Source organism: Corvus cornix, chromosome 4 (genome assembly GCF_000738735.6).
Source record: "Corvus cornix cornix isolate S_Up_H32 chromosome 4, ASM73873v5, whole genome shotgun sequence".
Lineage (NCBI taxonomy): Eukaryota > Metazoa > Chordata > Aves > Passeriformes > Corvidae > Corvus > Corvus cornix.
This window is the reverse complement of record NC_046334.1, coordinates 57,494,067-57,520,037: the sequence shown is the minus strand read 5'-3', so window position 1 is coordinate 57,520,037 and position 25,971 is coordinate 57,494,067. Positions and strand designations below refer to the sequence as shown.

Genomic DNA, 25,971 nt, shown 5'->3' with positions numbered 1-25,971 from the left:
TTCCTGACAAAATATAACCACAGTCATTCTCACCATTTTTTTTTATTTTCAATTACCACCTTTTTATTTCTATTTGTAATTTCAGCCTGAGATTGTTACTGCTTTCTCATAGAAAATAACGTGCGTTTGCAATAAAGCTTTATTTTTCCTAAATAATTTACATTTTAATCTTCAATATGCAAATTAAGTATGCAGTATGCAGACCAGGGCTGCTTAAGTCTGTGAGAAACCCCCGAGAGAAGTACGACCACGTATCTAGAACATGCCACGAGAGGGCAAAAATCCAGTGTGACGCCGAGCCGCCCCCAGGTACGAATGCTGGTACACCGGCAGAAAACCCCAGCTCCCGTCCCCGGGACTCCCGGCCTAGGAGCGCTCCGGCGGGCGCGCCCTTCCCTCCGCGGCCGCGGCCCCGCCCCTGGCGGCGCCGGCTGATGAGGCGCGGTGCGCGCCGGGCCCGCCGCTCGCCCGCCCGCCGTGCCATGCTGCTGCCCTGCGTGCGGAGCGGGGCTGCGCGCCGCCTCGCCCGGGACGTGCCCCGCGCCTGCAGCTGCTCGGCGCAGGGCCCCTCGCCGCGGGGCCGCAGCCGCGGGCCGGCCGGGAAGGTGAGGGGCTGCCCGCGGGGGAGCCGGGGCGGGGGTCGCGTGTCCCTTCCTCCGCTCGGCCCGCGGCTCTCGGCTGAGCCCCGCGTGTGCCCCCCGGAGCTGAGTCAGGAGTGATGCGGCTCCCTCTGCTTCTCTTGGGTGTGCCAGACTGGAGGTCTGCACTGGTGGGGATAAGCTCTTTTGTATTTAAAATTACTGATTGAAGGAAATTTTGTCTTCATGTGCTCGGCAAAATTGTTGTAAGTTTAGTTACGTTGTATCTGAATTCTTTTTCACACTTTAAAGTAGTTGTAGTAGTTGATCCTGGTTTACTGAAGAGTTATTCTGTTCATTACGTTAGATAAATTCAAAAACTGAGATAAATAAATACAGAGGTAGCAATAGTTTGAACAGTGTGCTCGCTGCCTCTCTGATGGGTCTCTAAATTTCATGTTGCTTACATTAACGCATGTCCTTTTCTAGGGTCTTGTTCTGGGAGTCTACTCTAGTGAAAAGGATGATGGTGCTGCCCAATTCACTAGTGCAGGAGATGCTTTTGATAGGCTTCTGTCCGGAAAGCTGAGAGCACTTCTGTCCCTGTAAGTGTGTGATAAGCTTCTGAAATGGATTAAAGTATCGACAAATACCAGTAGGAATGGTCTTTTTTTTTTTTTCATTATTAGTGTCTGTGTCCATATCACTGTCAGGCTGGTATTTGCTTCTAGAGTTTGAAGGGGACCTCCCATGATAAAACCAAGCACTGAGCAAACATGCAAAATGTTCATGGGACCCGTCCTCTGCTGTGAATCAGCACAGAGCCAAGCATCCCGTTACATTTGTGTGGCGCACTGCGTGGTCATGGAGTGAGTGTAGTACTGTAAGATTTATCACAGTAAGGACCTCTGTATTGAAAGAATGCTTTTGTGTCCTAGATGTGGGCCACCTTTGAAGAAAGGCAAAACACGCATATTTCATGGTTTGCATCAGGTATGAACTTTGCATTTTTGTATGCTAATTGATTGATGTATGAAGTTTGCCTTTACATCTAATTTTAAGCTGAGTTCACTGCTGTGCTTGTATAAATGGCCTACTCTTCTTCTCTCCTTTTGACCCTCTCAACTCCTGTTCTGCACTGCCTGTATTTGCACAGCCTTTTGCACAGTCCTGTACTCCCTCCAGTGTGCTGCAAGTGGAGAGAATGTAAACAAGTCTGCTCCAAAGGTGCTGTACTCTGAATAGCTGTTTCCTGAATAAGCTAAAGCATGGCAGTTTTGGATCTGACATCTGTGCCTCCTGTGTCCAGGGGGGGTGAGTGTGTGAGGAGTTACTGATAGGTACAAAGACCTTCCAGACCTGACAGTTCTAACACAAAGTACTCCCATCATATGCTTTTGTCAGAGGTTTTAAGTCAGGTGCTTGAAACCTCTGAAAGTAAGACATGGGACTGTTTTTCAAGCAGGACTTTTGTCTGCACAGACATGATAGATCACAAGGTATGAGGTGAGGATTCATCTGCTCAAAATCAGACTTTTGGTGCCATTTGAGAAGCCGGGATACCTCTAATGCATATATGTGAAGCTGACCAGTATGGTATGATTTGTGCCTTTTTGGAGTAGTAGCTAAGGCCTAGGCAGGCATGTGATGTGACACTAAGTGTCCCTGTCTAAGTAACTGAATCTCACGCTAGGGCTATTTAAGTAATCTGAAATAAAGCCATTTGTGGTGAGTATTGCCTGCCATGTATAAATTCCTGTGCAGACATCCCATGCAGGTGACACTGGACTTGGTAAAAAGGCTCTCAGAAATTTCATGGAAGTTGAGTGCACTGAAAGTCCCATTATCCCAGTTCTGCATGTAGAATGGGCTCTGAAGTGAGTAGCAAATGTCTGCAAAAGAAGACAGGAGAATGTTAACTGGTATCACTGGTTTTCTGGATAGCTAACACAAGTTTCAGCATTCTTTTGACTAAAAGACTTTACTACAGTGTAGCAGTTTGAAAGCTAATTGTTAGAAGTTGACAGAGATGGAAGGGGAAAGCCTAAAATAATCTTAATTTTTTTAAGAGCTATAGGAGCATACACATATATATATGTTCACACATATATATATGTATATAGCTTTGAGTTTTATACAAATTTGACTTTGCTCTTAAAAGGCTTCTTTAATCCTCATTGCTTCTTTTTTCCTTCCACTTGCTTGCAGTTTATAAGGCAAGCATTTAGTCTGCCATGCTACATTGTTTTCCTGAGTTCCGGAGAGGTGTACCTCTGTGCAGCTTTCGTTTGCTACCTGGCAAATTGTGCCAGCAGACCCCCCTGAGATGAGCTAAGACACTGAGCTTTTGAAGTTGTTTTATTTCCTTGAACATACTACTGTGCCAAAAAAGGTTACAATTCTCCAGATCAGTTCTGTCCTTTCTTACAGCTTGAAAGCTGGATCTGCTTTCCAAGGACTCTTAGGCTTGCCATTAGGAGTATCAAATTTACCATGTGTTGAGCACAAAGCCCTGTCTGGTCTGTGCAATGCACATGATTATTAACTGGACAACAGAATAACTGACTGCAAGCCTGTGGCAAATGATTGGGAGCACAGGACAGCAGCACCATACTGGCACTCTTAATGAAAAGTGCCTGATATAGAAGAAGTACTGCATGTATTTTAATGATGTGCTTAGTTTGATTTGGAAAGTAAAGTCTTTATAACAGCTCTGCTGTGGCTGTAACAATGAGAAATGAATCCATTTGTGTTTTGACTTCATCTAGGACTTTCCAAGTGTAGTGGTAGTTGGCTTGGGTAAGAAGAATGCTGGAATAAATGAACAAGAAAACTGGAATGAAGGCAAAGAAAATGTTCGTACAGCTGTTGCAGGTTAACCATTTTAAAAATTTTTTAAACATTTTGTCTATAAAGCAATTGCAGTTCTGCAGCATGTTCCATTTTTGAAGACCAAGTCTAGATATGCCTTTGTTTTGAAATGCACAACTTACTGCATGGTTTGGTAAATGCATTTACTTGTCACTGATATTCATGTAAATTTTTCCTTAGTGAGGAGTTATCAAGAGTGTAAATCAAATCTGAAGACAGGAAACTGCAGTTATTTATATCAAATAACTTTCCTAAACAGTGTGATATTGAAAAGGCACTTGTCTAATTAGTATTTTGAAGCCTGGGAGCATCAGCAATTCACTTTATGGTCACTCTGTGCTTAAGTATGCACATATATTTACTTCTGCCACTTCATAACTGAGATATTTGCATTATAAACTAACATCTTTCACAACATCAGTACTATGATTCAGCATGTTCTCTGTAGACAAAGGAGGGCTTATCTTAATCAAGGATGACTGCTGGATCTAAGTGTGTAAAATAAGAATTAAAAGAGTTCTCACTGAAGACTTTATAATCTGTGATTGGATGACAACTGTATGTCCAAAGTGCTAGCCTGTAGGTGCCATTAACATTGTTAATTAATATTAACACTGTAGCTGACATAAAACACTGTTAAATTACTTGGGAACAAAATAGAATTTATGGAATACATTGTTTTATAAAAGGGTGTATAAACTCATCTGGAAGAAAAGAGCAGTCATATTCTTGGCAAAAATCTAAATTATGACAAATTTCTAATACCTGTAGATAGTCATAATTCATAGCACTCCAGAGTAATAGAGCCTTGCTTTGCTCTAGAATGAGCTTAAAGGAGTCAGAACAACTTTGATTTTTCCTTTTTTATTCTTGTGAAACACTTTTATTCGTGTGAAACACTTTAATTATTATAATTTATCAAGTGGTATTTTTAGTAAAAGTTTGTCAGTGTATGGTTATTAGCATTTTTAATTATTCTACTGCATGATCTCTTTAACTGACTTACTTATAAACTCAGATATCTTCAGTTAAAATTATCTTTGCCTTGAAATGGCCCACTGATCACCTCAGACACCTGTTTTGCTGTTCTGTGCAATAGTTGCCCTTCAATTCTGTGCGTATTTTTCAGTTGGCTGCAGGCAGATCCAGGACCTGGAGATTCCTTGTGTGGAAGTAGATCCCTGCGGAGATGCGCAAGCAGCTGCAGAAGGTGCTGTCCTTGGATTGCATGAATATAATGAGCTGAAGCAAAAAAAGAAGCCTGTAGTTACTCCTCAGCTACATGGAAGGTGATGGCAAAGGAAAGCTTGCCTATTCATTTGTCTGTTTGCTTGCTTATTTATAAAACTGTGTGCGTGGCATGCTTGTGCATGAGAAAAACAAAACTGAAAGAGTAGGGCTAGCAACAGTACTCTTGCTAACTCCTACTCATTTGAATTTCCTGAAGAATTTTACATCTCAAGTATATTTATAGTGTTTGTTCTGTGTTTTGATGCCATGTTCAGAGGTTAAGGGTAAATAAATGCTGCTTCATAGAAAAGAAGGGCCAGAATAAAAGTAGAAGTAAAAAAATACCTGAAGAGTAGTTGTCATATACAACAATTTGGTACTGTGTGCCAAAATTCTGGAGAAGAGGTGTTTCAAACTCCATAAATGGATAAATCCTTTGGAGAATCAGGAAATACTAACTGACACCAGACCAATGCATTATGGATATATTTTACATAGTTCATTTGTTATATTTTCATTCACAGAGTATAATGCGAGAAGCTGGGGTTCTTCTGGTCTCTAAATAGACATCACTTACTGGAGACCAGAAAGTAGAACCAGAGCTTTTGGTTTCAGAACAATTACCAGAGTGGACTTTGGATATTTTGTATAGAATATTCTGTCATGCATAGGGGAGGTATTTCCTGTATGTACTTTAAACAGGAACAAATCCTTCCTTTCAAAGAAGTAAATGAAATAAAATAAAACCCTCTTGATTAAGCATGTCTAGATAAGCTATATGTAAAATAAACACTCTTCCCATTTTGTAGCACAGCAGATAGTCTGGGGGCTGATTAAATTCATATTAAATAAACATTTCCTGAAAACATAGATGGTCCTGTGACCACTTACAACACTGGAAGTAATTTTATTATATAGTAATTTAGGTTGGAAAAGACTTCTGGAGGTCATTCAGTCCAGCTCCAACTTGGATTAGGGATAACCTGGACATTACATACAACATTAAAGTTTGGTCAGGTTGATCAGCCCTTTGTTTAGTCCATATTTGAATATTTCCTGAGCTGAAAATTCCACGTCCTCACTGGGCCATCTGTTCTAGTGCTTAACTTGCCAGTTTCAGTGTCAGCTGACATTTGGCTTCTTAATTACATCCCTCCATATCCAGGCAATATTTCTGTATTCCTGGATTCCTCTACCATTGTCCTGCTCTTTTTAGAGGCAGAATCCAGTTCAAGGCCCTACTTTGTGATAACTTATAAAGCAAGTAAGTTGTCTCAGTAAAATGAAAGGTTTTGTACTGGTTGTCTGGCAAAGTAACCAGAGAGACCTCCCATTTGCTACACAAGCTCTGTGTATGTTTGTTCTGTCATTTGTTGGTGAAGTGCCTTGAGTGCACTATGAAATGAGATCCAAATTCCACTCTTATCACATAATCGTATTTCGGTAAAGGCAAAAACAGAATTGGAGACTTTTATATGGTAAATAAAAACTTTCAAGGCTGTTAATGTGATTACAAACTTTGGAAAGGGTATTAAACCTTGTGGTTAAGGATTTAAGCCAATCTTTGGTTAGTCATGATTAGGACAAGACCTAAAGAATTGGATAGATAATTTGACATCTGTCTGCTCTCAGATTTTCCTAGCTTTCTCTGAAGTATTTGGCACTGACTAGAACCAGAGATGAGTTACTAGACTAGATTCCTTGTGGTAAGATAACTGTGATATTCTTAACTGCTCCAAATTAATGATACTGCATTTTAAGAAAGAGAATATGTGAATGCTGACATCTTACTTTTGCAAATGTGTATAATTCTGATCATTGTGTGTTGTTGTTCAGTGCTGAAAGTGAAGCCTGGCAAAAAGGTGTTATCTACGCTGAGGGACAGAACCTCGCTCGGTACCTTATGGAGGCTCCAGCTAATTATATAACTCCCATCAAATTTGCTGAACATATTGAACAGAAGCTCAGAAGTTTCAGCAATGTAAAGGTCCACATAAGGTAAATTCCACAGAAATGATTCTTCTGTAGGGTAGAGGACCATAACAGTAAGATAAGATACCTTCCAGGTTATTCAAATCTCATTTTCCCTTTGCTACTTCAAATGACAAAAGCAGGGAGAGTGTTTGGGGAAAAGGTATGAGGGGTGTCCAGAATGGAGGCTGTTCTCAAGAATTAGAAGATGAGCTGTTAGTTTGCACAGGAAGCAAGATACTGTGATGCAGTAAAATCATTACCTGTCAATTAGTCATGCAGTCAATTACTGCTTAATTAACACGTGCTGTGAAAAGAAGCCTCAGTGAACAGAGGGCTAATATTAATTACCTTTTGTTTTCTTCCCAGGTGGGTTTTTTACATACCTTTCCTTTTTTTGTGTGGATGTGGTAATAAAACATCTTCTATTTATTGCTGTTACTGTTGGGATTTTTAAAATAGCTTTTAAAAATGTGAGATGGAGCCATAAAAGCCGTTGCAAGTGGATTTGCACAGCTGGTGCTTCTTGCCCCTGAATTTCTACTTTCTGCTCATCAGTGGAAACAGGCTAACTGGTTGTGCAAGTGTTGGAGGCTATTTTGTTGGCAAGCAAAAGGCTGAGGGAAATCTTGCTAGCAGAAAGCTAAATGTAACCTGCTGCAATATTGTTACTTCATATGCCTTTAGCATCTATAGCCTCACAGGCAAGTGAAAGATAAGTGTTTCTGATGCAGAAACTGTAGACAAGCTGTTGTTTTTGGGGTTTTTTTTTAAACAAGATAGAACAAAAAGAGCAACTTTGAAGTGGTTTTCTGCCTCACAAAAATGGTAGTAATGGTTGGATTTAAATTACAGTTTCCAAAATAACTAACTAAAATGAATTGGTTTGTGTACAAACCTTCAAGAATCATGATCTCTTAAAAAAAAACCACCTTGGTCAAAGTGTCCAGTTGAAAAAAAAACAAAAAACCCAAACTAATATGTTTTTATTCCAGACCGGAGTCTTGGATAACAACACAAGAGATGGGAGCATTCCTGAGTGTAGCTAAGGGTTCAGCTGAACCTCCCATCTTTCTGGAGATTCACTATTCAGGGGGTGCTGATACAAATGACTCCCCATTGGTATTTGTAGGAAAAGGAGTTACATTTGACAGGTATGTATGCTAATATTTTAACTACTAGAGGGAGAAAATGTTTTTCTGCTATTCATGTTCAACAGGGAGATGCTTTTCCTTTGCTCAGCACATCTTCCAATGCCATTCCACTGAACTTGTGTTATATAGTAGCTTGTGCTGTCTTTCCTGGGGAAGAGACAACATCAGTTGTCCAAAGTAGGAATTAATAAGGTATCATCTTGTAAGGGGAAAAAGGAAATTCAGAGGGAAAGAAAATAAAGAAGGTGCTATTTTTTTTTCTTGTCCTGAGCAAACCTGTGGATGAAGAATTTACATGTTTAGAATTGCAGTATGTCACTGGACATCTAGATGATGCTTAAGGAAATAGAAAATAGTTCATTCTTTGCAGCAATTCCTTATAACTACTTTCCATGTCACATACTACTGAAGAATTTATCAGTCAGTTCCCCATCCATATGTTGATTTTACCAAGTGTACTGTTTTTTTCTTGTTTTGTGCACTGCTGTTATGAAGACCAATTAGTTAGTCCACTGCAGTTTACCTGGACTTTTGTGGTCTCCTAATGATGAAGAAGTAATATTTTATCTGAAATGAAAACCCAGATACTTTGCTTTCAGTACACTTACTAGGGTTGCAGGAGTATTTGGAGCACCAGGTCTAGCATTTACTGGTATTTGGTGTTAACACATACTGATGGACAGAACATCATCAGTGTATGTGACATCGAGCTGTTTGTTCCAGCGGTGGCATTTCACTGAAGCCGTCATCGGGTATGGATGCAATGAGAGCAGATATGGGAGGGGCAGCAACTGTCTGTTCAGCCATTGTGACAGCAGCAGCTCTAAATCTACCTCTCAACATAATTGGTAAGTGTGTTTGTGTGGAGAATCCAAAAATCTTAGTTCTACAAAGTTTTGTGAGAGAGAACATTCCTAGTATTAGCAATGGTAAAAGCCATGTAGAAACATCATGGACACTTGCACACCTACTTCTCTCATTCCCTTGCTCAACCTTTCTTCCATTTTTACTTGCATACAAAAACACTGCTATTCTTTACTTGAATAAAATATTGGAACACCAAATTAAGATTTTTAAGGTATGATATTTAGATCTTAAGTGAGAAATGCTTGTCAATAAAGTGAGTGCCAATCCTTCATTACAAGAAGGAGTGTGCATGTCTGTGTAAGCAGACAGTATGAAAAGGAGTTCGCTGAGCTACCTCCATGAGTGCTTGTCACAACTGAACAGGAAGAGGGATCAGCTTTAGTTTCATTAGGTGACTATCTCAGCAGAAAACTAAAACAAGTGAAACCAGTCTGCTGATGCTATTATGTATGTGCAATGTTTTTTTTTCCAGAAAAAAAGCTTATTTTTTTCTGCAGAGATAAAATTAAATGTGCTGATTCAGACGCTGTGGCAAGACCAGCTGGCAATGACATGTAACATGTTCTAGGATAAGTTTTAGTTTGAGAAGCTGAACTTGGGAGTTAACTGGTACTTTAGTCACTTCTATGCTTCAACCAGAAGAGGGCAGCGATGCCCACACGCATCCTCACAGCGTTCCTCACCTTTGTGTGCTATGGGAAGGGCTGGCAGTGGAGCCTGTACATTCACACCACTGAGAAGTGGTGCTTCACTTGTGGACCTTGTGCCAGGTGCAGGTTTTCCCTAGGAGTGGTGGAGTGCCTTTCATTCCATGATCCCAGCTGTAGTTGCAGTTTTGATGCTGAGCCTGTTTTTTTGCTCATTTCTAGTTGCTCTTGGTGTGGCTGGAGATATGTGACAACCCCGGACCCCTCTGGACATTATACAATGAGCAGAGTTCAAATGGCTCAGAGTGTTTATTTGAGAAGTTTTTAATTTCAGAAAGAAAGAAGTTCCATGTGAATAATTATATATGGGAGACATAATATTTATTGCTCCTCTGATATGACTTGTCTGGGAAAAAAGTAGAAGAAAATCTTAGTGATAAAATAGTGTAGGTGAGAGAGCATGGTGGTGCATCATGCACCACCACGAGTTTCCCTGATTGAAAACTGGACCATGTGTCTTTCATTAACCAGGAAAATTTGGATTTTGAGCTTAATTTCAAAACAACACTTCTACTGTTTTCTTAAGGAGGTGTTTGGGGTTTATCTAAGTGGGGTTTTTTTCTATAACTTTTCTGAGAAGAAAATTAGTAATTCACTTTTCTTTTTGTCTCTGAGGTTTGGCACCCCTCTGTGAAAATATGCCCAGTGGTAAGGCAAACAAGCCTGGGGATGTAGTTAGAGCCAAGAATGGAAAAACAATACAGGTATGCCTGTGAAACTTGGATTTTGAGTACTTTTAATGAATTGGTGTAATCAACCAAGTTGACTGCAGTCAGAGTACGTTTGAAACAAACCCTTAAAGATAAGCAGTGCAAATGTACTGTTTTTAAAAATGTAAGAAGCATGTTATTAACTAGAAATTACTATCTTAGGATTTTTTTCAGATATAGATTGAAGAGATGAGGCATGTTTTATAAATTGCTAGGAAAAGCTGCAAAGTAAGGTCATTTACTGAGCGTACTGGAAAAGCTTGTTTGGCACAAGAGGTTGTTAAAATGCTCTTACATACAGGCTCTCAGTCTGAATGAATAACATTAATTGCTTCCAGCAGACCCTTCAGAACAATTCCTTGCTATCTGGAGTAACTCATGAGAGTAAGGCATCCATTTTCTTCTGATAGAACCAACGTCTTTACACTGCCAAAATGCTCAGAACAATCAGAACTCTGAGTCATAGGGGCTGTTTGTTCAAAGGAGCTTGCCAAATCAGTATCCAAGATACATATTTTGTATTTATTACAAATGGTTCCATACTCATCTAATAGAATAAATTGTACTGAAAGTCATTGTGTGGTAGATCACTGATTTAATGCAGAATTAGATGGGTTAATATTTCCTTCTGTCTGAATTTCTGTGATTCTGCCACTTTTGACTTGCTGAACCTTCCATTTCTTTGACGTTCATCTCTGAAAACTGAGTTCAGTCACCCTCTGCTTTGAAAGGGAAAAAGACTGGCCATGTATTTCCCCACCAAGAAGAAATTTGCAAGAAAGTGCTGGTAGCTCAGAGCGCATGATGCAGCCTATGTGCTCCACTGAGGCACCTCTCCGGGCTCTTCTGAGGAGCCAGCAGTACAGAGACCCAGCATGTGGAGGAGGTTGCAGTGCTGAAAGATGACTTAACCTCAGCTACAGATATGCTTTTACTTTATAAACATTACTGCATATCAATACTATGTTTTCTTCTTTTTTTTTTTTTCAGTGTAGTTTGAGTAAATTTTCATTACCTGAAGTTCCTAGGGCCTCTATCCAACAACTATTTAAGATAATATGTGAGAAATACATCAGTGAAAGAGATGTTTACAGTACTTTATCTGTTTTTTTTACTAATTTTGCCCTTGAAGGTAGATAACACAGATGCAGAAGGAAGACTGCTCTTAGCTGATGCTCTCTGTTATGCCCACAATTTTAATGCAAGGGCCATTGTGAATGCTGCAACATTAACAGGTAAGCAGTGTCCCTTCCCTGCTCATTTTGCAAGTCAGTTTTGTGTTACTTATTAGTTGGGCTGTGGATTAGTTGCACTGTGTATGTAAATCCAACCTTAATTCAGAGGCAACTGGGATGATTTTGCATGTTGCAGGACAACAGCGAGCACAGCTTGTGTGTCTCTGGAGTGGGGAGGGGACACGTAGGACATGCAGAGTACGTGCTCAGCAGTGGAGATGAAGTTGGGCTGGCCCAGCCCAGCTGGAACCAAGAGCAGAAAAACCTACACAGCCTTCAATGTTTCTGCACAGTGTTTCCCTGTGCTTCTTCCATCTCTGAGCTAAACCCTCCCAGCTCCCAGGGCTGTGTGATGCAGAGGTAGTGGCGTGTTCATGGAAGAATTCTGCCCAGTTCATATGGCACAGACCACTCTGGAGCTCAGGTTCCTGAGCAGCTTTGCTGAATGCCTGAGCTCTGACGTAGCCAGTGCCAGTACGTGAGCTAGCTCAGGCTTCCATGATGACAGGAGAGTCGTCATCATCTTCCCCAGAACTGGTATGACTGAAGTACCTCCTATGTTTTGTGCAGTTTGCATACTTCTAGGCGTTTTGAAATGTGTTTTAATTGTTTAATCTCTACAGTTGCATAATAATGAGGTTGTAAATTTAAATTTAAAACCAGCAATTGTGTATGCAGCTCATGAACTCACTAACAAGCTGTCATGGGTGAGGTGACTGTAGCTGAAATAAAAGCAAACACGGAAGAGTAATTCCGACAGGACTCCACTGTGTTGCTTAATGAATATGCTAAGCAAAATAATCATGCTTATAGAGATCTCTGCTATAGATTCACGGCTTTAAATTATGTTCCATCAGTTTTACGTGTTCAAATGCTGTGGAAAATTTCAATAGACAAAAAGGAAACTGATTTTAAGATTGTTGGTTTGTATAAAAGTGTTCCCACCTGGGATCCTTGGGCACTGAGCAGGAAGAAGGAGGGCTCCCATAGAAATTTCTTTGACATATTTCGTTAAACTACTTTTTTATTTTTTTCATCTCACTCAGGATTGAGTGTTGGTATTAGAGAAGCAGTTCTGGGGCATCAAATAGGAAAATATGTATGTAATCTCTAGTATTTTGATAAGGATTATTTTAATAAAGTAAATATTTAATAAAGTAAGTTTACACATGATGTGCTAAAGTCGACTTAAGTGAAATTCACAAAAGAGAAGGTATGAGCTCAAAAATTATTGAGGTCTATAAACTGGAAAAAGCCCACTCACTTGTATTTTCTACATGAAAATAATATCTAGATTTATTTTAGAGGATAGTTATTGTTTAATACATTATCTTAGAAATATTTCTAAGAAACATTAAGCTGAAATCAGAAAATTTAGTTTCATGGGAAACAATATAATTTTATGATTTCTTGTGTCTTTTAGACTATATAAATGTTTTAAAAATTGTTCAGACTTTCAAATATGTGAGTGTACTAAAGTCTTCAGGTTTTACAGTCTGATTAATTCCTGTTACTGATAATGGGAGTTAAAACGGGGAAGTTCTGTGAGGAGTCAGGATGCAGGGAATAGCTCAGGTTCACCTTTGCCTTTGTCATATAAGCTCGAAGGTGTTTCTTTAGGTGCCATGGATGTTGCATTGGGATCTGCTGCAACTGGAGTGTTCACAAATTCATCTTGGCTTTGGACTCACCTCTATGAGGTAGGCCATCTGCATTATTATTAAATCATAATAGTAATAATTCAGTTATATATCTTATTGAAAAGTTAGTACATTACTGAAAATCTTTATGCAAATTGAAAGATGTTATACATTTTGAAATTTTAGAGGAATGATGTCAATCCTATATTTACTTGAAAACAATGTTGACTATTACTAGCTCTTCAGTGAGATGTAATATCATACACCAAACATCTCAAGGATCTGCATGTTCTGATAACTTACTGCATATGCATAAGCTCTGGACTACTGGCAGTAATTAGTTCACGTTAAAAAGATAATTGATCTTGCTTAAAAACATGGAGACAGAAATTCAGAGAGGACTTGTGAGTGGCTGAAGTGTGATGGATCAAGGAAGCTTCTGAGGGGAAGAATTTCTGTTGTCAGGGAAAAGGAAAAACAGATAAAAAATGTGGTCTTTTGATGTTGCCTTTTGGATAACACCTAAAAGCAGGATTGCCTGGTTTGTTTTGCTAACAGTGTATTCCCAAAAACGTAATATATTGGGCTGAAGATTTTTAGACTGATAAAACCTAAACAAAAAGAAGCATGCATGAAACCAGGGCTTACAAGTGCAGTAAAAAAAAAAAATAATAATTTTCCCAAATTATGATTGGTTTTTTTTTTCAGGCCAGCATTTTGACAGGGGACAGAGTTTGGAGGATGCCTCTTTTTGAACATTACACAAAACAAGTAACAGACTGTCCTCTTGCAGATGTTAGTAACATTGGAAAGTACAGCAGGTAAGATGAACCAGTATCTTTCATGTGCCCCTTTCTTTCACCGTATTTGTTTAATATGTGTGCTGTTGGAGTTGCTCTGGAAACAATACATTTTTCCTCTTCCCACAGAGCTGGAGGAGCATGCACAGCTGCTGCTTTCCTGAAGGAATTTGTGACTGCCTCTCACTGGGCTCATTTGGATATAGCTGGGGTGATGTCGAATAAAGATGAGGTGCCCTATCTTCGGAAGGGCATGGCAGGGCGACCCACGAGAACGCTTGTAGAGTTTGCAGCTCGATTAAGTCAAGATAGTCACAATGCCAAATAAAAATACGTGTTCTAAAATCATCCACTCTGCCTTAAGGAAAAAAAATCTTAAAAGGTATAATTTGTAAATGAATGCCTCAAGCATATTTTCACTATGACAATTAAAAATGCATTTTATAAATTATTACTTGGGTAAGAATATCCCAACTTTGAGATTTGTCATCCCATATTATGCATCTTAAAATAGAAATTATTCTGTTTGAACTATTAAGGTATTTAATACCAAAACATGATAATGAAAATTATTGAGATGCCTATTTTATATGTAAAGTAGGCATAATTATTGTAAACAATAAATACCTTATTTGGATGTAAGTTTTGATTGAGAGAGAATAACCAATAGATGATAGATGTGCCTCAGTTTTGGGTGAACTGTAGGTGGTGTCAACAGTAACTCTGCAAAGTTGTTCATAAAAACACCATTCTGACATTTTTTCCTTAGACTGCTGTTTGTATGTACTGAGGCAGAAATGGTGCTGCATCATTTTAGGCTGTTGCAATTAGTGTGATCATCATGGCTTCAGCACAGAATTATGTAGTAAGTTCTGAACATGTCAACAAGAGTGTATCTTGTAACTCTTTCACAGAAAGCTAGTGAATGCAAGTTAGTGTTTGTGGGTTTTTTAGAGGAATCTGCTGCCATCTCACACGGCTTTTGTTGTCCTGATAGTTCCTGTCTTTACTGGTGTGAGGTGGCCACACTCCAAGCAGGGACAGTATTCCCAGAATCATTCAAACGTCAAACAGACCTGACACTTAAAACGTGGGCTGATGTTTTCTTGACAGTTTGGGGGATCCAAGTCTAGAAGATGGGGATTTGTTTCTGTTTAGGGTGGGGTTTGGGGGGTTTTTTGTTAAATGTTGTGGAACAAGTGATAGTGAACCAGTGCTTACCCAGGCTCACATCTGTGAGATGCAGGCAGGGCAAAGGCAGGAGAAGGATGGTCCCTCGGGGAAGAATGGCTTTGCTGTCTCTGCTTGCCTTGTTCCAGCAAGGCCAGTGGTATCCTGGGAAGAGTATGGCCAGCAGATTGAAGGAGGGGATCCTCCCCCCCCCTCCTCTGCCGTAGTGAGGCCACTTCTGGAGTGCTCTGTCCAGTTCTGGACTCAGCGCAAAAAAGGAGCTACTGGAGAGGGGCCAGCAGAGGGCTGTGAAGAGGATGGAGGGTCCAGAACATCTCTCTTATGAGGAGAGACTGCAGGAGATGGGCCTGCTTAGTCTGGAGAAGAGAAGACTAAGCAGGGATCTCATCAATATATTAAAGTATCTCTTAGACACGTGCCTAGCGCCAGGGCGAGGAGTGATGGCCATAAGCCAACCCACACGCAGTGGTTGCCCGAGGGTCCGGCCCTCAGCGGCGGGGCCGCTCCGGGTCCGCCCCTCTCCCGCCGCATGCGCGGCCGCCTCTTCCGCCATGGCGGGCGCGCTGGGCGGGATGTTCGGCTCCCAGGCTCCGGGGCCGCCGCCGCCGGGGCCGCCCGGCCCGCCCGGCCTCATCCCGCCGCCCGCGGGACCGCGCAACCCCAACAACACGCTGGTGGACGAGCTGGAAGCCTCCTTCGAGGTGAGGGGGGGCAGCCGCGGGCGGGCGCTGTCCTGCCGGCGCCGGCCCTGCAGCCGCTCAGCGTGGTGCTTCCCTCCCCGCAGGCCTGCTTCGCCTCGCTGGTGAGCCAGGACTACGTGAACGGCACGGACCAGGAGGAGATCCGCACCGGTGAGCCCTGGGGAGGAGCAGGGCCTGGCCCCTTCCCGGTGCAACGCTGCTCGGAGCAGTGGCAGGAAAGAAACCCACCCGGGAATGACCGGGGTCTGGTGGGAAGGTCTGACTGTGCCAGTTGGTTCCTGGGGTTGGGTGGGTTATTACTGGCGTGCGGTGAAACGCGTGTTTCAAGCACCTGGGAAGTGATGTGATGCATTTGGAAGCTGTATGAAGCATTAACGGGAGGGGGGAAGGGCCAGGCCAGGCTGCACAGTAGCGGTGCTTTAGGAATTGAGTGACGCACCTCCGTGGAGGCGGAATAAATATTGGTATGAACAGGAGATTGAAAAGTGGCCCTTGACTACTCTTTAGAAGTGCAATTGCCCCTGAAAATTTTCTGAAGGTTTACTGAAGTGGCGTTTCAAAACCGGCATAAATGCTTTTCAAAACTCCTTTCTGCATTATTTGGTCATATTCATTTGCTGGCATGGAACAGCTTTTATTACCAAAACAGTAGTGTGTAATATATGAGGGCAGAATATTCTCCTCAATACGGGCACATTTTAGAACCCTACATTGAGCTTGTTGCTTAGGCATGCAGAAATGTTTTCTTTATTCACCCAAGTTCCATTAATTATTTTATTACTCCTTGTCAGAAATAAAATAAAACTTGGGAGGAAGTGTTGTCCTGCGCTTCTAAAAGAACTTGTAAGTTTGTAAAGCAGTGTTTTACACCGATGCTTACTGGTTTTATAAATACATCATTTTAGATATTCTGAAGATTTTCTTTCTAGAAAGTACTGTGAAAAGTGTTTTTAATAGACCACTACCATTAGCAGCCTGGAATCTTATTTTTCTGGAACCTGTTCTTTCAATATTGTTGTTATATGTTTAGGTGTTGATCAGTGCATCCAAAAGTTTCTGGATGTTGCAAGACAAACTGAATGCTTTTTTCTACAAAAAAGACTGCAGCTATCAGTCCAGAAACCAGAACAAGTAATTAAAGAGGTATGTTAATTTACCTGTCTTGTGCTAAAGCAGATACGCCATGTACCTTAATCACCTTGTTCATATTAATTAATTAATTAATTTTCTCAATGTGATGCTGTACCTTAACTTGGTAGAACTTGACTGTTTCCATAACTCTCACCATGAACCTGGAGAAGGTGGATGCCTGCTGCTCTGTGAAATATTGGAACATGACTGATAATTCATTGGAAGAGACAAACCAGTTAGTCAGATTTTGCTGGAGGTGGTGATCTCTGAAATATGTGACATAGGTGAACAGCACTAGTGCATTCACAATGCTTTCCCTCTGTAGCACTAGACACATCTCCATTATTCCATTTTTCCACTCTAAGATCAGCTTGAAAACTCAAGGTCTAAAAAAGTTTTACATGCTCTTTATGTGAGGTGGTTATTCTTATGAATACAGTCTGTTTACTAATACACAATTTTTTTCATCCACAGGATGTTTCAGAATTAAGAAATGAATTGCAGAGAAAAGAAGCATTAATTCAGAAGCATTTGAGTAAACTGCGACACTGGCAACAGGTCCTGGAAGACATCAGTGTGCAGCACAAAAAGCCTGCAGAAATGCCTCAAGGTCCATTAGCTTACCTAGAACAAGCATCTGCGAATATTCCTGCTCCAATGAAGCAAACATAATCTTGAATTTTACACAGCTCAATATTTTAAAAGCATTCTTTGTATGCTTTCTGTATAATGTAATTTGTACTGCAAATATAGTTAAAACAATTAAGCCAAATAAATTATCTTTTATTACAAAAGTATGGGTTGGTTTTATGTTTCCATGGAAAATATTCAGAGTTGCTGTTCAGGGTGCTTTCTGGTAGAAGTGTGTCTCCCAGAGTACATCCTGTTCCTTCTAGAGAGGGTGGCCCTTGCTCTCCTCTCTGTCTTTTTGGTATGATCAAAATACTTGCAAAGATTAGTGTTTGATTTTACTAGAATATTTAAATGTTTTGTGAACCAGTAATTATCCATGAGTACTACTGCAGAAACACCCTTAAGAATTGTCTGTATGTAGGTCAGACACTGTTTTGAAGTGAATTGTCATTCTCCACCAGACTGGCTCACCTCATGGAAGGTGTCTTGCAATACACAAATTTGGTTCTTATAGGATGAATTGAAATGGAAAAATGCACACAAAAGGGTGGGATATATAATACAGGCCTAATCTAACTGATGTTCTGTCTCTCAGGCTACTGTAGAGGTGGTCCAAAGTACCTACCCTCAAAATAAAGACTACTTACTCATTGTGGAGGTAGGGTCACCAGTGCTGTCCAGTATACAGAATTATGTTCAATTTCAGTGCTCTATTTAGTAAGTTGAATGTAGCCAAAAAAGATTTTGGAGGTAGGAATAGCAAAAGAGTCCTGTCTGTACTACTAAGCAACAAATTTAATTCATTCATATAACCACTTCTGCATATACCTTTATAGGGGCAGAGTTGAATAATTAATTGTTGTAACCCTGGAAATAAGAATGGTTAATTGGGTATTGAAATTCTTAGTGTTCTTGGGGCAGCGTGGATGAGAAGTAATGAAAACAGCACTGCACGTTTCCATCCTCACAGATACCAAAGCACCAATCAGTGTTACTGTACACTAACATCTCTCTTGATTACAAGTATGAACAGTGCCTTTTCGCCAAATCTGCTGCCAAAGACACTTTTCCAACCACACAGTTCATTCTGGAAAACATACTGGACAATTGGGATGAAAAGTATTGGCCTGTGTATTGTTTTTGCACGACCTGGTTTTTGGTAGCAGGGAGGCCACAGAGATGGCTCCTGTGAGAAGCTCCTGGAAACTTCTACCATGTCCAGCAGAGCCAATCTCTGATGGCTGTGAAAGATGGACATGGCTGAAACTGGGCCAATGAGAGAGGTTGGTAATGCCTCTGTGATTACATATTTAAGAAGAAAATAAAAACAAAGTCACACAGGTTTTGGCTTCTAGTCAGAGGAGAGGAGGAAATGAGAACATGTGAGGGAAAACAACATGGTGACACCAAGGGCAGTGGAGAAGGTGGGGGAGCCAGGATTCCTCTGCAGGCTGTGGTGCAGACCATGGTGCAGCAGGTTGTCCCCCTGCAGCCCATGGGGATCCACGGGGGATGCAGAGATCCACCCACAGCCCGTGGGGGAGGTGCCCGTGCCGGAGCGGGTGGATGCCTGGAGGAGGCTGTGATCCAGGGGAAGACCCGGTGGAGAGAGGGGGCCCTGCTTCCAGGCTGGAGCAGTCTGTCCTCGGAGGACTGACTGCACCCTGTGGACAGAGAGAGCCCCGGCGCAGCAGTCTGGGAGGGCTGTGTGCCCGTGGGAGGGGCTCAGGCTGCAGCAGGGGCGGTGGGGCTGCTGCTCCTGAGAGTGGACCCGCACTGGGGAAGTTCACGGAGAACTGTGTCCCGTAGGAGGGCTCCCACGGTCTCACCAGGGGAAGGACTCCTCTCCCAGAGCAGCAGAAGAAAATCTCGATGATGAACTGACCAAAGACTCCCATGCCCTGTCTCCCTGTGCTGTCGGTGGGAAGGAGGGAGGGGCTGGGGGAAAAAGGTGTTTCTAAGGGCTTATTTTACTTCTCATTATCCTCCTCTGATTTCTGTTAGCAATAAATTAACTTTGTAACTTTAAGCTAAGCCTGTTTTGCTCTTTAATTGTTTTCTCCTGGTCATTATCTCAATTCATGAAGCCTTTGCTAACTTTTTTCCTTTCCCTCCTCTGCCCAGCTGTGGCACAGGAGGGTGAGCAAGCGACTCTCGTGGGTGCCTGGCATTGGGCCAGTGTCAAACTATGACAGCCTGTAGAAGTGTTCTGCCCTTCCTTCCACCTTTGCACCACCAGTGAGATGCAGTGGCTGTTTTGTATGAAGTGTTGGCATCTGTTAGTGCAGGTCTTGCTGGCTGTTGATGTAAGAAGAGGTTAGGCTGGAGGTACACCTCTTTGCACGTGTAAAATCTTTTTAGGTAGCTGGGCCCTGCTGGTCGAAATTAAATGGGGATTCAAAGCAATTGAAGAGGAACTATCCTGTCTTTAATAGCAGGCTGCTAGTCGCACATTTTTCTGCCGTTCACATTTACTGGGTTAATTACCCAAGACAGCTTCTTCATGAGTTCTTTCCTCCCAACAATGAGTTAGCACGATCTGATAAATGTAGCCATTCCCCTGCTTTGCGTTTATATGGGCATAAAACTAGTATGGAGATAAAAGGTACAAGCATGCAGTTGCCGTCACTCTGGAACTTGGCACATGTCTGACTTAATTCAGCATGACATAGAACTCTTCTGAAAACCATAGAAATTGGGTAATTTACAAACCACAGAAACTGGGTAAGTTACAAACTTTAATGCTCATACTTACACATCATCCTCATTTATCAGGCTGATACATGTATTGAAATTCAATGGGTATATTACACAGCAATGCTGACTATACAAAACAGTTTATGAAGCAAACCAGAAATTATTTCTAAACCAGCCTGCTATAAACATGCTATTTTTGATGGTGTACCACATGCTGTACAGCATAACATTCACTTAACAAAAAGCAATAAATGTTAAAATTACATTATTAGATGCAGAACTTACTTTAAACAGCTGATGAAGCAAGTGTGTAAACATACAGAAGATCCTTTTCCAGCTGGTGCCAAATTGACAGGATGTATCAGAGTCCAAGTTGCATATTTAATTGTGTAGTGGTACAGCCTCTTGATTAAAAAGTCTTTTCACATAACAGTATCCAGACTTTTTCTTTTTCTTCATTTTTTACAGAAATTGTTAAAAAAATGCATTTTTCTGAAATTCATGCCTATAACTCCATAGTTACTAGATGTAAGAAAGTGCAGGTATTCCTAACTATTTACTTAGAAATTACATCATTTTTTTCCTTCCCTTAAATCATCTATTGGGTTATCATTCATAAAAAAGAGAACAGGAATGACTTTTACAGTAATTCTGAGAAGTATGCAAATAGTTTGCTTTAAAATGAAAAATACTTAGTAAACCATTCTTGGTGCTGAGGATCTTGGTTTTGGTCATCTTTGGTTTGTGGTGGTTCATTGCCATGTGTCCTGTGCAAACAAATAAGCACTAGCATTACCGTCCTACTTACGTACCATCTTATCAATATGTAACACTTTTCCCAGGAAAACTCATGATCCTGTGAATGGTTCTGTGCTCACATGAATGGATGAGACCAAAAGGTGCCAACTACAGTTTTAGTGGGATTTGTGCCAGCCAGGTAACTGGGCTAGCAGCACCGGTTGTAACATGAAGAAAAGCATGAAGCAGAGCCTAACAGCTATGGAGAAACATTTGAACATAGTTCTTAACTTGACATCCCAAAAAATTAAACAAAAGGATGCTTCAAGAATATGAAGTCCTGAAAATCAGAGAATGGCAGCTGCAATTCACTCTTAAAAATAGGAAATACAATTTATGCATTAAAAATGTTGGATAAGAGTTCTATTTGAAACAGAAAAATTTATCTGAACACTACCTGGCATTCATAATCAATCCTATTACATAGTCCCCGATTTTCCATCATTCGGGATTTTTTTAGCGTATGATAGTGAATAGGACTTAACTTTCAATTGACTGATGTAAAAGAATTAAGCAAGTAGCAGCCAAGCTACCCCGAGTCTCCCTGCACATTTGTTTCTCTTTAAAACAGAAATCTCATTTGCCTTGGCAGTCATCTGGCATGATACAGCATGTTTGTATCTTTAAGAAGTGGGAATTGCCAAACAGGATCTAAGCCTGTGTCCCAGGTTGTTTTTGTCAGTAGTCAGCACCATCTGCCCCCAAGGAAAGAACTCCCTTGTACATAATGTACAGGATAACTAATCTCCACCACGAGATAGGCGAGAAGGCTGGATTTTGTCCTGAAATACAATGGTAAGGTTTGGGGACTTTTTAACTGGATATTAGCTACATACATTTTTAACTATTTCTTGAAGAGAGAGTTCATGTTATAAAACACTGAACATTGTTTAAATAACTGATAAATTTGAAGAATTTAAGCTCCTCAGGGAGAAAACACCAAAGAAGTTTAGTTGCTAATCAGTTTTTAAGTCTCTAACCTTTGCCTACATCAGCCTAGATTCAGTCAAATATCTCCTAAAATAAAAACATGCCATCTATGTCTACCAAGTGCAAGGTGAGGCAATAAAAATAAGAAGGAAGACACATCCTTAACAGAACCACTGAAAGATGCCATGTTCACAATTAACTATGTTCTTAGTTAAATACTTGCATCTCCTTTTCTTTTCTTTTTTTTTTCTTTTTTTTTTTTTTTTTTTTTTGTGGGTATGTGTGTGTCTGTGTGTGTGTTTCTTGGTTTGGGGTTTTTTGTTTTTTTTTACCGGGGGGATTGCAAGCATAAACTCTGCTGGGCAGGGATTATAGCCCACTTTTGCAGTAAAGTTCTGGGTCTGTCTGCAGAAAACCAAACACACCGAGTTCACGGCGCAGTAGGAACCTTACATCGTTGTGTATTTCCAAATGTCTAATGTGTTTGAATTGCCTATAAGATTCTAAATATGAATTCATTTATTGTCATACAAAAAGGACAAATACCTTGTGGCAGCACTGCTGTCTGAGGACTGTATTGATGGAGAGCCCACCCTGAGGCAGCCAGGACTCCGGTCTAAGCTTGTAGATTTTGTTATTTGAGGAGCACTTCTTTTTGATCTCAAGTCACAGCTCAAAAAGCTCTTTGCGTAGGAAGCTAAATTCGGAACACTGACAACACGACTGGGCACCTCAACCGTTTTCTTCTGCTGCTTTTTATTGTAACAGAAAACTTCATTACATACACATTTTTTACAATTTATAGTATAAAACCTCAACAATACTTCATTCCCACATGTCTTGTGAGGAATACCCAAATAGGAAGACTTCTTTTTCTATAGGCATTTAAATTAAATTCTCAGAGTATGCTGTGAGTATACATGGATTTTGTCATCCAATTAAAACAATCTCTGTATTTGACCCTGAGATTTTTTACACACCAAGGTGCTTTCCACAAACTTGACTTGCCTTCTTTCTATGGCTATTTGTAGACAGTATCACACAGAGGGGCTGAAATGACAAAGGGCAGATACCAATCAACTCAAACTGATTCGTAATTTTCCTCGATGCTTGCCGATTAGTAACTCCCAAATCTGCAAGAAATGGCCATGCTAATCCCAGTGGAAGACTGATGTCATCAGAGTTTTAGTGTTTTGTATCAGCTTAAACACCTGTTATATATGTTGCATAAATACTTGTACTGAATTTCTCTTATGCTCAACAACTGACTGTAGGCTGGCTTATTGGAAAGAATTCTGCTGAATAACATTATCATAAAAAATTTTTAACACTTTTATTGTCCTGATTGCCTGTATGATCCAAACAGTAATAAAAACAATCACGACTTGTGATTTTAATTGCATTGCCCATCTTACCTTTCTGGAGGGAGTCAAGCATACTGTAGTAGGGTTGAAAGAAAATGACCGATTCCTGTAAGATTCAGTGCCAGCTGCAAGTGAATGCTGACATTTTCTTCCTTCCTGAAGGGAAACAAAGTTATGTGTATGGAAACATGTATTTGTTGGAAGCTGGTATGGAAAGATACATTTGCCAAAGTATTCCAGAACAGAAAGAAACAACCAGTCTGAAGCAATGCATGAAACACTGAATAGAGCCTTTCAACAGATTCCAAAACACAGATGTACATACAAAAAGCAGTCTTACCACCAGCTGCTCGATAATCTCTTCTCTCTCACTTAATTCATCTTGCAGACATTTTATAAGGTGTGTATCTTCAGACGTGGATTCCCACTTTCTTGACTTTTCTTCTAATTCTTTAAGTCTGTACCAAAGAAAATGCAGACCAGAAAAAAAACTTCTTCAGATCATGTTCAAGAGACACCTCAGATGTACTCTTCCCTAAATTCCAAGCCTAAAATACAGGGACATAGCCAGTCCTTTCTGATAAAACAGCATTTTTTAAAAATGGGCATCTGTACATGGTTTACATAGAAGTACACAATATTCTGGAGTTCCAAAATAAATTGCCAGGGTTAATCCACAACTTCTATCCAGTGTAACATCCAGCCCCTTGTGTAAAATAGTAACAAGCTTGCACATCATGTTGCTAGTCTAGTTTCTTAAAGAAAAAAATCAGTGTTACAGTATCAATACACATCAATATTCATCTATTTGTTCTCTTTCCTGACCCAGTAACTTTAGAATCCTCAGAAATACTAAATTCCTGTAACTTTCATTAAATGAGGCTTGGATATACACCCTGCTTTAGTAACCCTGCTAAGTCAAAATCTGTAGTCTGAGTTCAGCTTTTTAAATTCCTTTCTCAGGGGAAAAGATTCAAATGCTATTTGATATGGAAACTCTTAGATATGGTGTAGAAACATACATTTGATTGACCCATAAGAAGACAAGTAATTATGTAATCAGCCAAGTTCATGAATTTTGCTGCTTAAGAAACTGAATGCTATGAAGTTCACCTGCCATAACCAGGACACATACTGAGAAATGTGTTACAGAATACAAAACACCATTTTGTGGGGTTTTTTTTAATGTGTGGGAAAACATCTTTGAGAGGACCACCCCCAACTCTTATCATCTTAGAGTTATCTCAGAGTTTAAATAAAAAGATAAATCTTTACATCTGAAAAGTTTAAAGGTTAGAGGCCTGCTTACATGCCAGGTCTCTCTCTGGGCTTCTGCTGTGCAGCTGGGATAAGAGAAAAGGATGAGCGATATATATAAGGGATTATTTCTGAGAGGTCTCTTCTGTACAATCTGAAGCACCACAGAACTTCTTCACAGGGGGCTGAAAAGTGCATTTATTTACATGAGCATCATTTTCCTTGGAAATTTCTAAGGGAGTGAGAATGAGGTTAAGAAGCTTTTACTCAACAACATTGCTCGGCTGAACAAAATTAAGTACAAGATCATGGATCAAGGCCTCTGGTATCCTCTGCGACAAAGATGAATTTTCATTTCATAAAATTTCTAGATCCGACATGCAAGTTTTAATTTAGCATTATGAAACTTCATGTATAGTGTTTTCGATTAAACGATATCCAGAATTTATTACAATGTATCTGGGTCTTTTTGGTTTGCAAAGACAATACCTATACACTTCTATTTTGATCCTGATAATATTTTACTTATGATTAATACAAAAACTGTACATAGTAAGAATAATAAATTTAAACAGAACTCATTGCCAGCATTAGCCAGAGTTTATTATTAAATTACTTACGCAGTTTCTAAGGAGAAAATCTTTGCTTGGAGATGTGCCTGAGTGCTGCTGAAATCAGATACTATGTTGTCAACTTCCTGCCGGTGATCTCGTTTCATTATGTCCAGTTCTTTTTTATGCTTGATATTGAGGTCTTCTACAAGTAGCCTTTCACTGGTATTAAAATATGTCTGAATTCTCATGTTTCAATACTAGTTTATGATCATTGATCAAAGCATGCAGTTTTGAGGTGTTTTATTGACTGCAAAGGTAGTTAATTGGGCAATGATCTCGCTTCTGTCTACTGACTTGACTTTGACATTTTGACTGCAATCTGAGAAAAAACATTTTAACACTTAGGAAGAGAAAAATTATTTTGAAAAGTACTTGACCTTCACCCTTCAGGAAAGGGAAGATCTATTCTGTATAATGATGCTATTGATATTCTGCCTAGGGTTAGTTTCTACATTAATGATAAAACATGACAATAAAGTACCATAGGGACTTATTTGTATTAAGAAAAATTATGTTGAAATATCTGGGATTTTAACATGAGGCTCTCATGATATATTTCACTACATCATGGCACCAGAAACATTTAATACTGCCTATCATCACCATCTTAAAAAAAAGTGAAGAATGTTGTAACAATGCTATTAACTATAACATTTATCTTTTTCAGACAATGTATTTTGAAAGACACTGATATGGTTAATACCATAAACTGAAAACTAAAAAAATGCCTTACATTTTCTCAAGCCTAACTGTAAGATTGCATTCTAATACCAATCCCAAAAGCAGTAGGCATCTATTGAAGAATCATAGTTTGATTTTTGTTTGGTATTGCTTTGTTAAACCTTGGAGAAACTTTTTGATTAACTCAATAGAGAGCCCATGTTTTATGGTT

At 40.1% G+C, this 25,971-nt stretch overlaps 3 protein-coding genes across 7 annotated transcripts in view; 2 read left to right on the top strand and 1 right to left on the bottom strand.

The window, feature by feature from the left end:
• Nucleotides 1-482: 482 nt before the first annotated feature.
• On the top strand, nt 483-14,405 carry LAP3 (leucine aminopeptidase 3). The gene is made up of 13 exons (XM_039551279.1): nt 483-605; nt 1,068-1,183; nt 1,517-1,571; nt 3,347-3,452; nt 4,579-4,738; nt 6,516-6,677; nt 7,646-7,804; nt 8,528-8,652; nt 9,994-10,082; nt 11,221-11,323; nt 12,944-13,023; nt 13,672-13,784; nt 13,893-14,405. Exons 1-13 carry the CDS (start codon nt 483-485, stop codon nt 14,089-14,091), a joined length of 1,590 nt encoding a protein of 529 aa, XP_039407213.1. The 3' UTR covers nt 14,092-14,405.
• A 1,085-nt stretch (nt 14,406-15,490) lies between these two features.
• Nucleotides 15,491-17,583, top strand: MED28 (mediator complex subunit 28). The gene is made up of 4 exons (XM_039551280.1): nt 15,491-15,655; nt 15,739-15,805; nt 16,686-16,798; nt 17,261-17,583. The coding sequence occupies exons 1-4, from the start codon at nt 15,506-15,508 to the stop codon at nt 17,456-17,458; spliced, it is 528 nt and encodes a 175-aa protein (XP_039407214.1). The 5' UTR covers nt 15,491-15,505; the 3' UTR covers nt 17,459-17,583.
• Nucleotides 17,584-20,139: 2,556 nt separating this feature from the next.
• The window catches only part of FAM184B (family with sequence similarity 184 member B), a 39,652-nt gene continuing 33,820 nt past the window's right edge, over nt 20,140-25,971 (bottom strand). For 2 of the 5 annotated variants that reach the window (XM_010401854.3, XM_019287420.2), the window contains 5 exons: nt 25,086-25,238; nt 23,549-23,666; nt 23,260-23,364; nt 22,391-22,596; nt 20,140-20,883 (listed from right to left, as the gene is read on the bottom strand). In XM_010401854.3, coding sequence (XP_010400156.2) covers nt 20,793-20,883; nt 22,391-22,596; nt 23,260-23,364; nt 23,549-23,666; nt 25,086-25,238 — 673 coding nt within the window. In that variant the 3' untranslated portion in view covers nt 20,140-20,792. The other 3 variants (XM_010401855.3, XM_010401857.3, XM_010401858.4) reach the window with 3 other exon arrangements.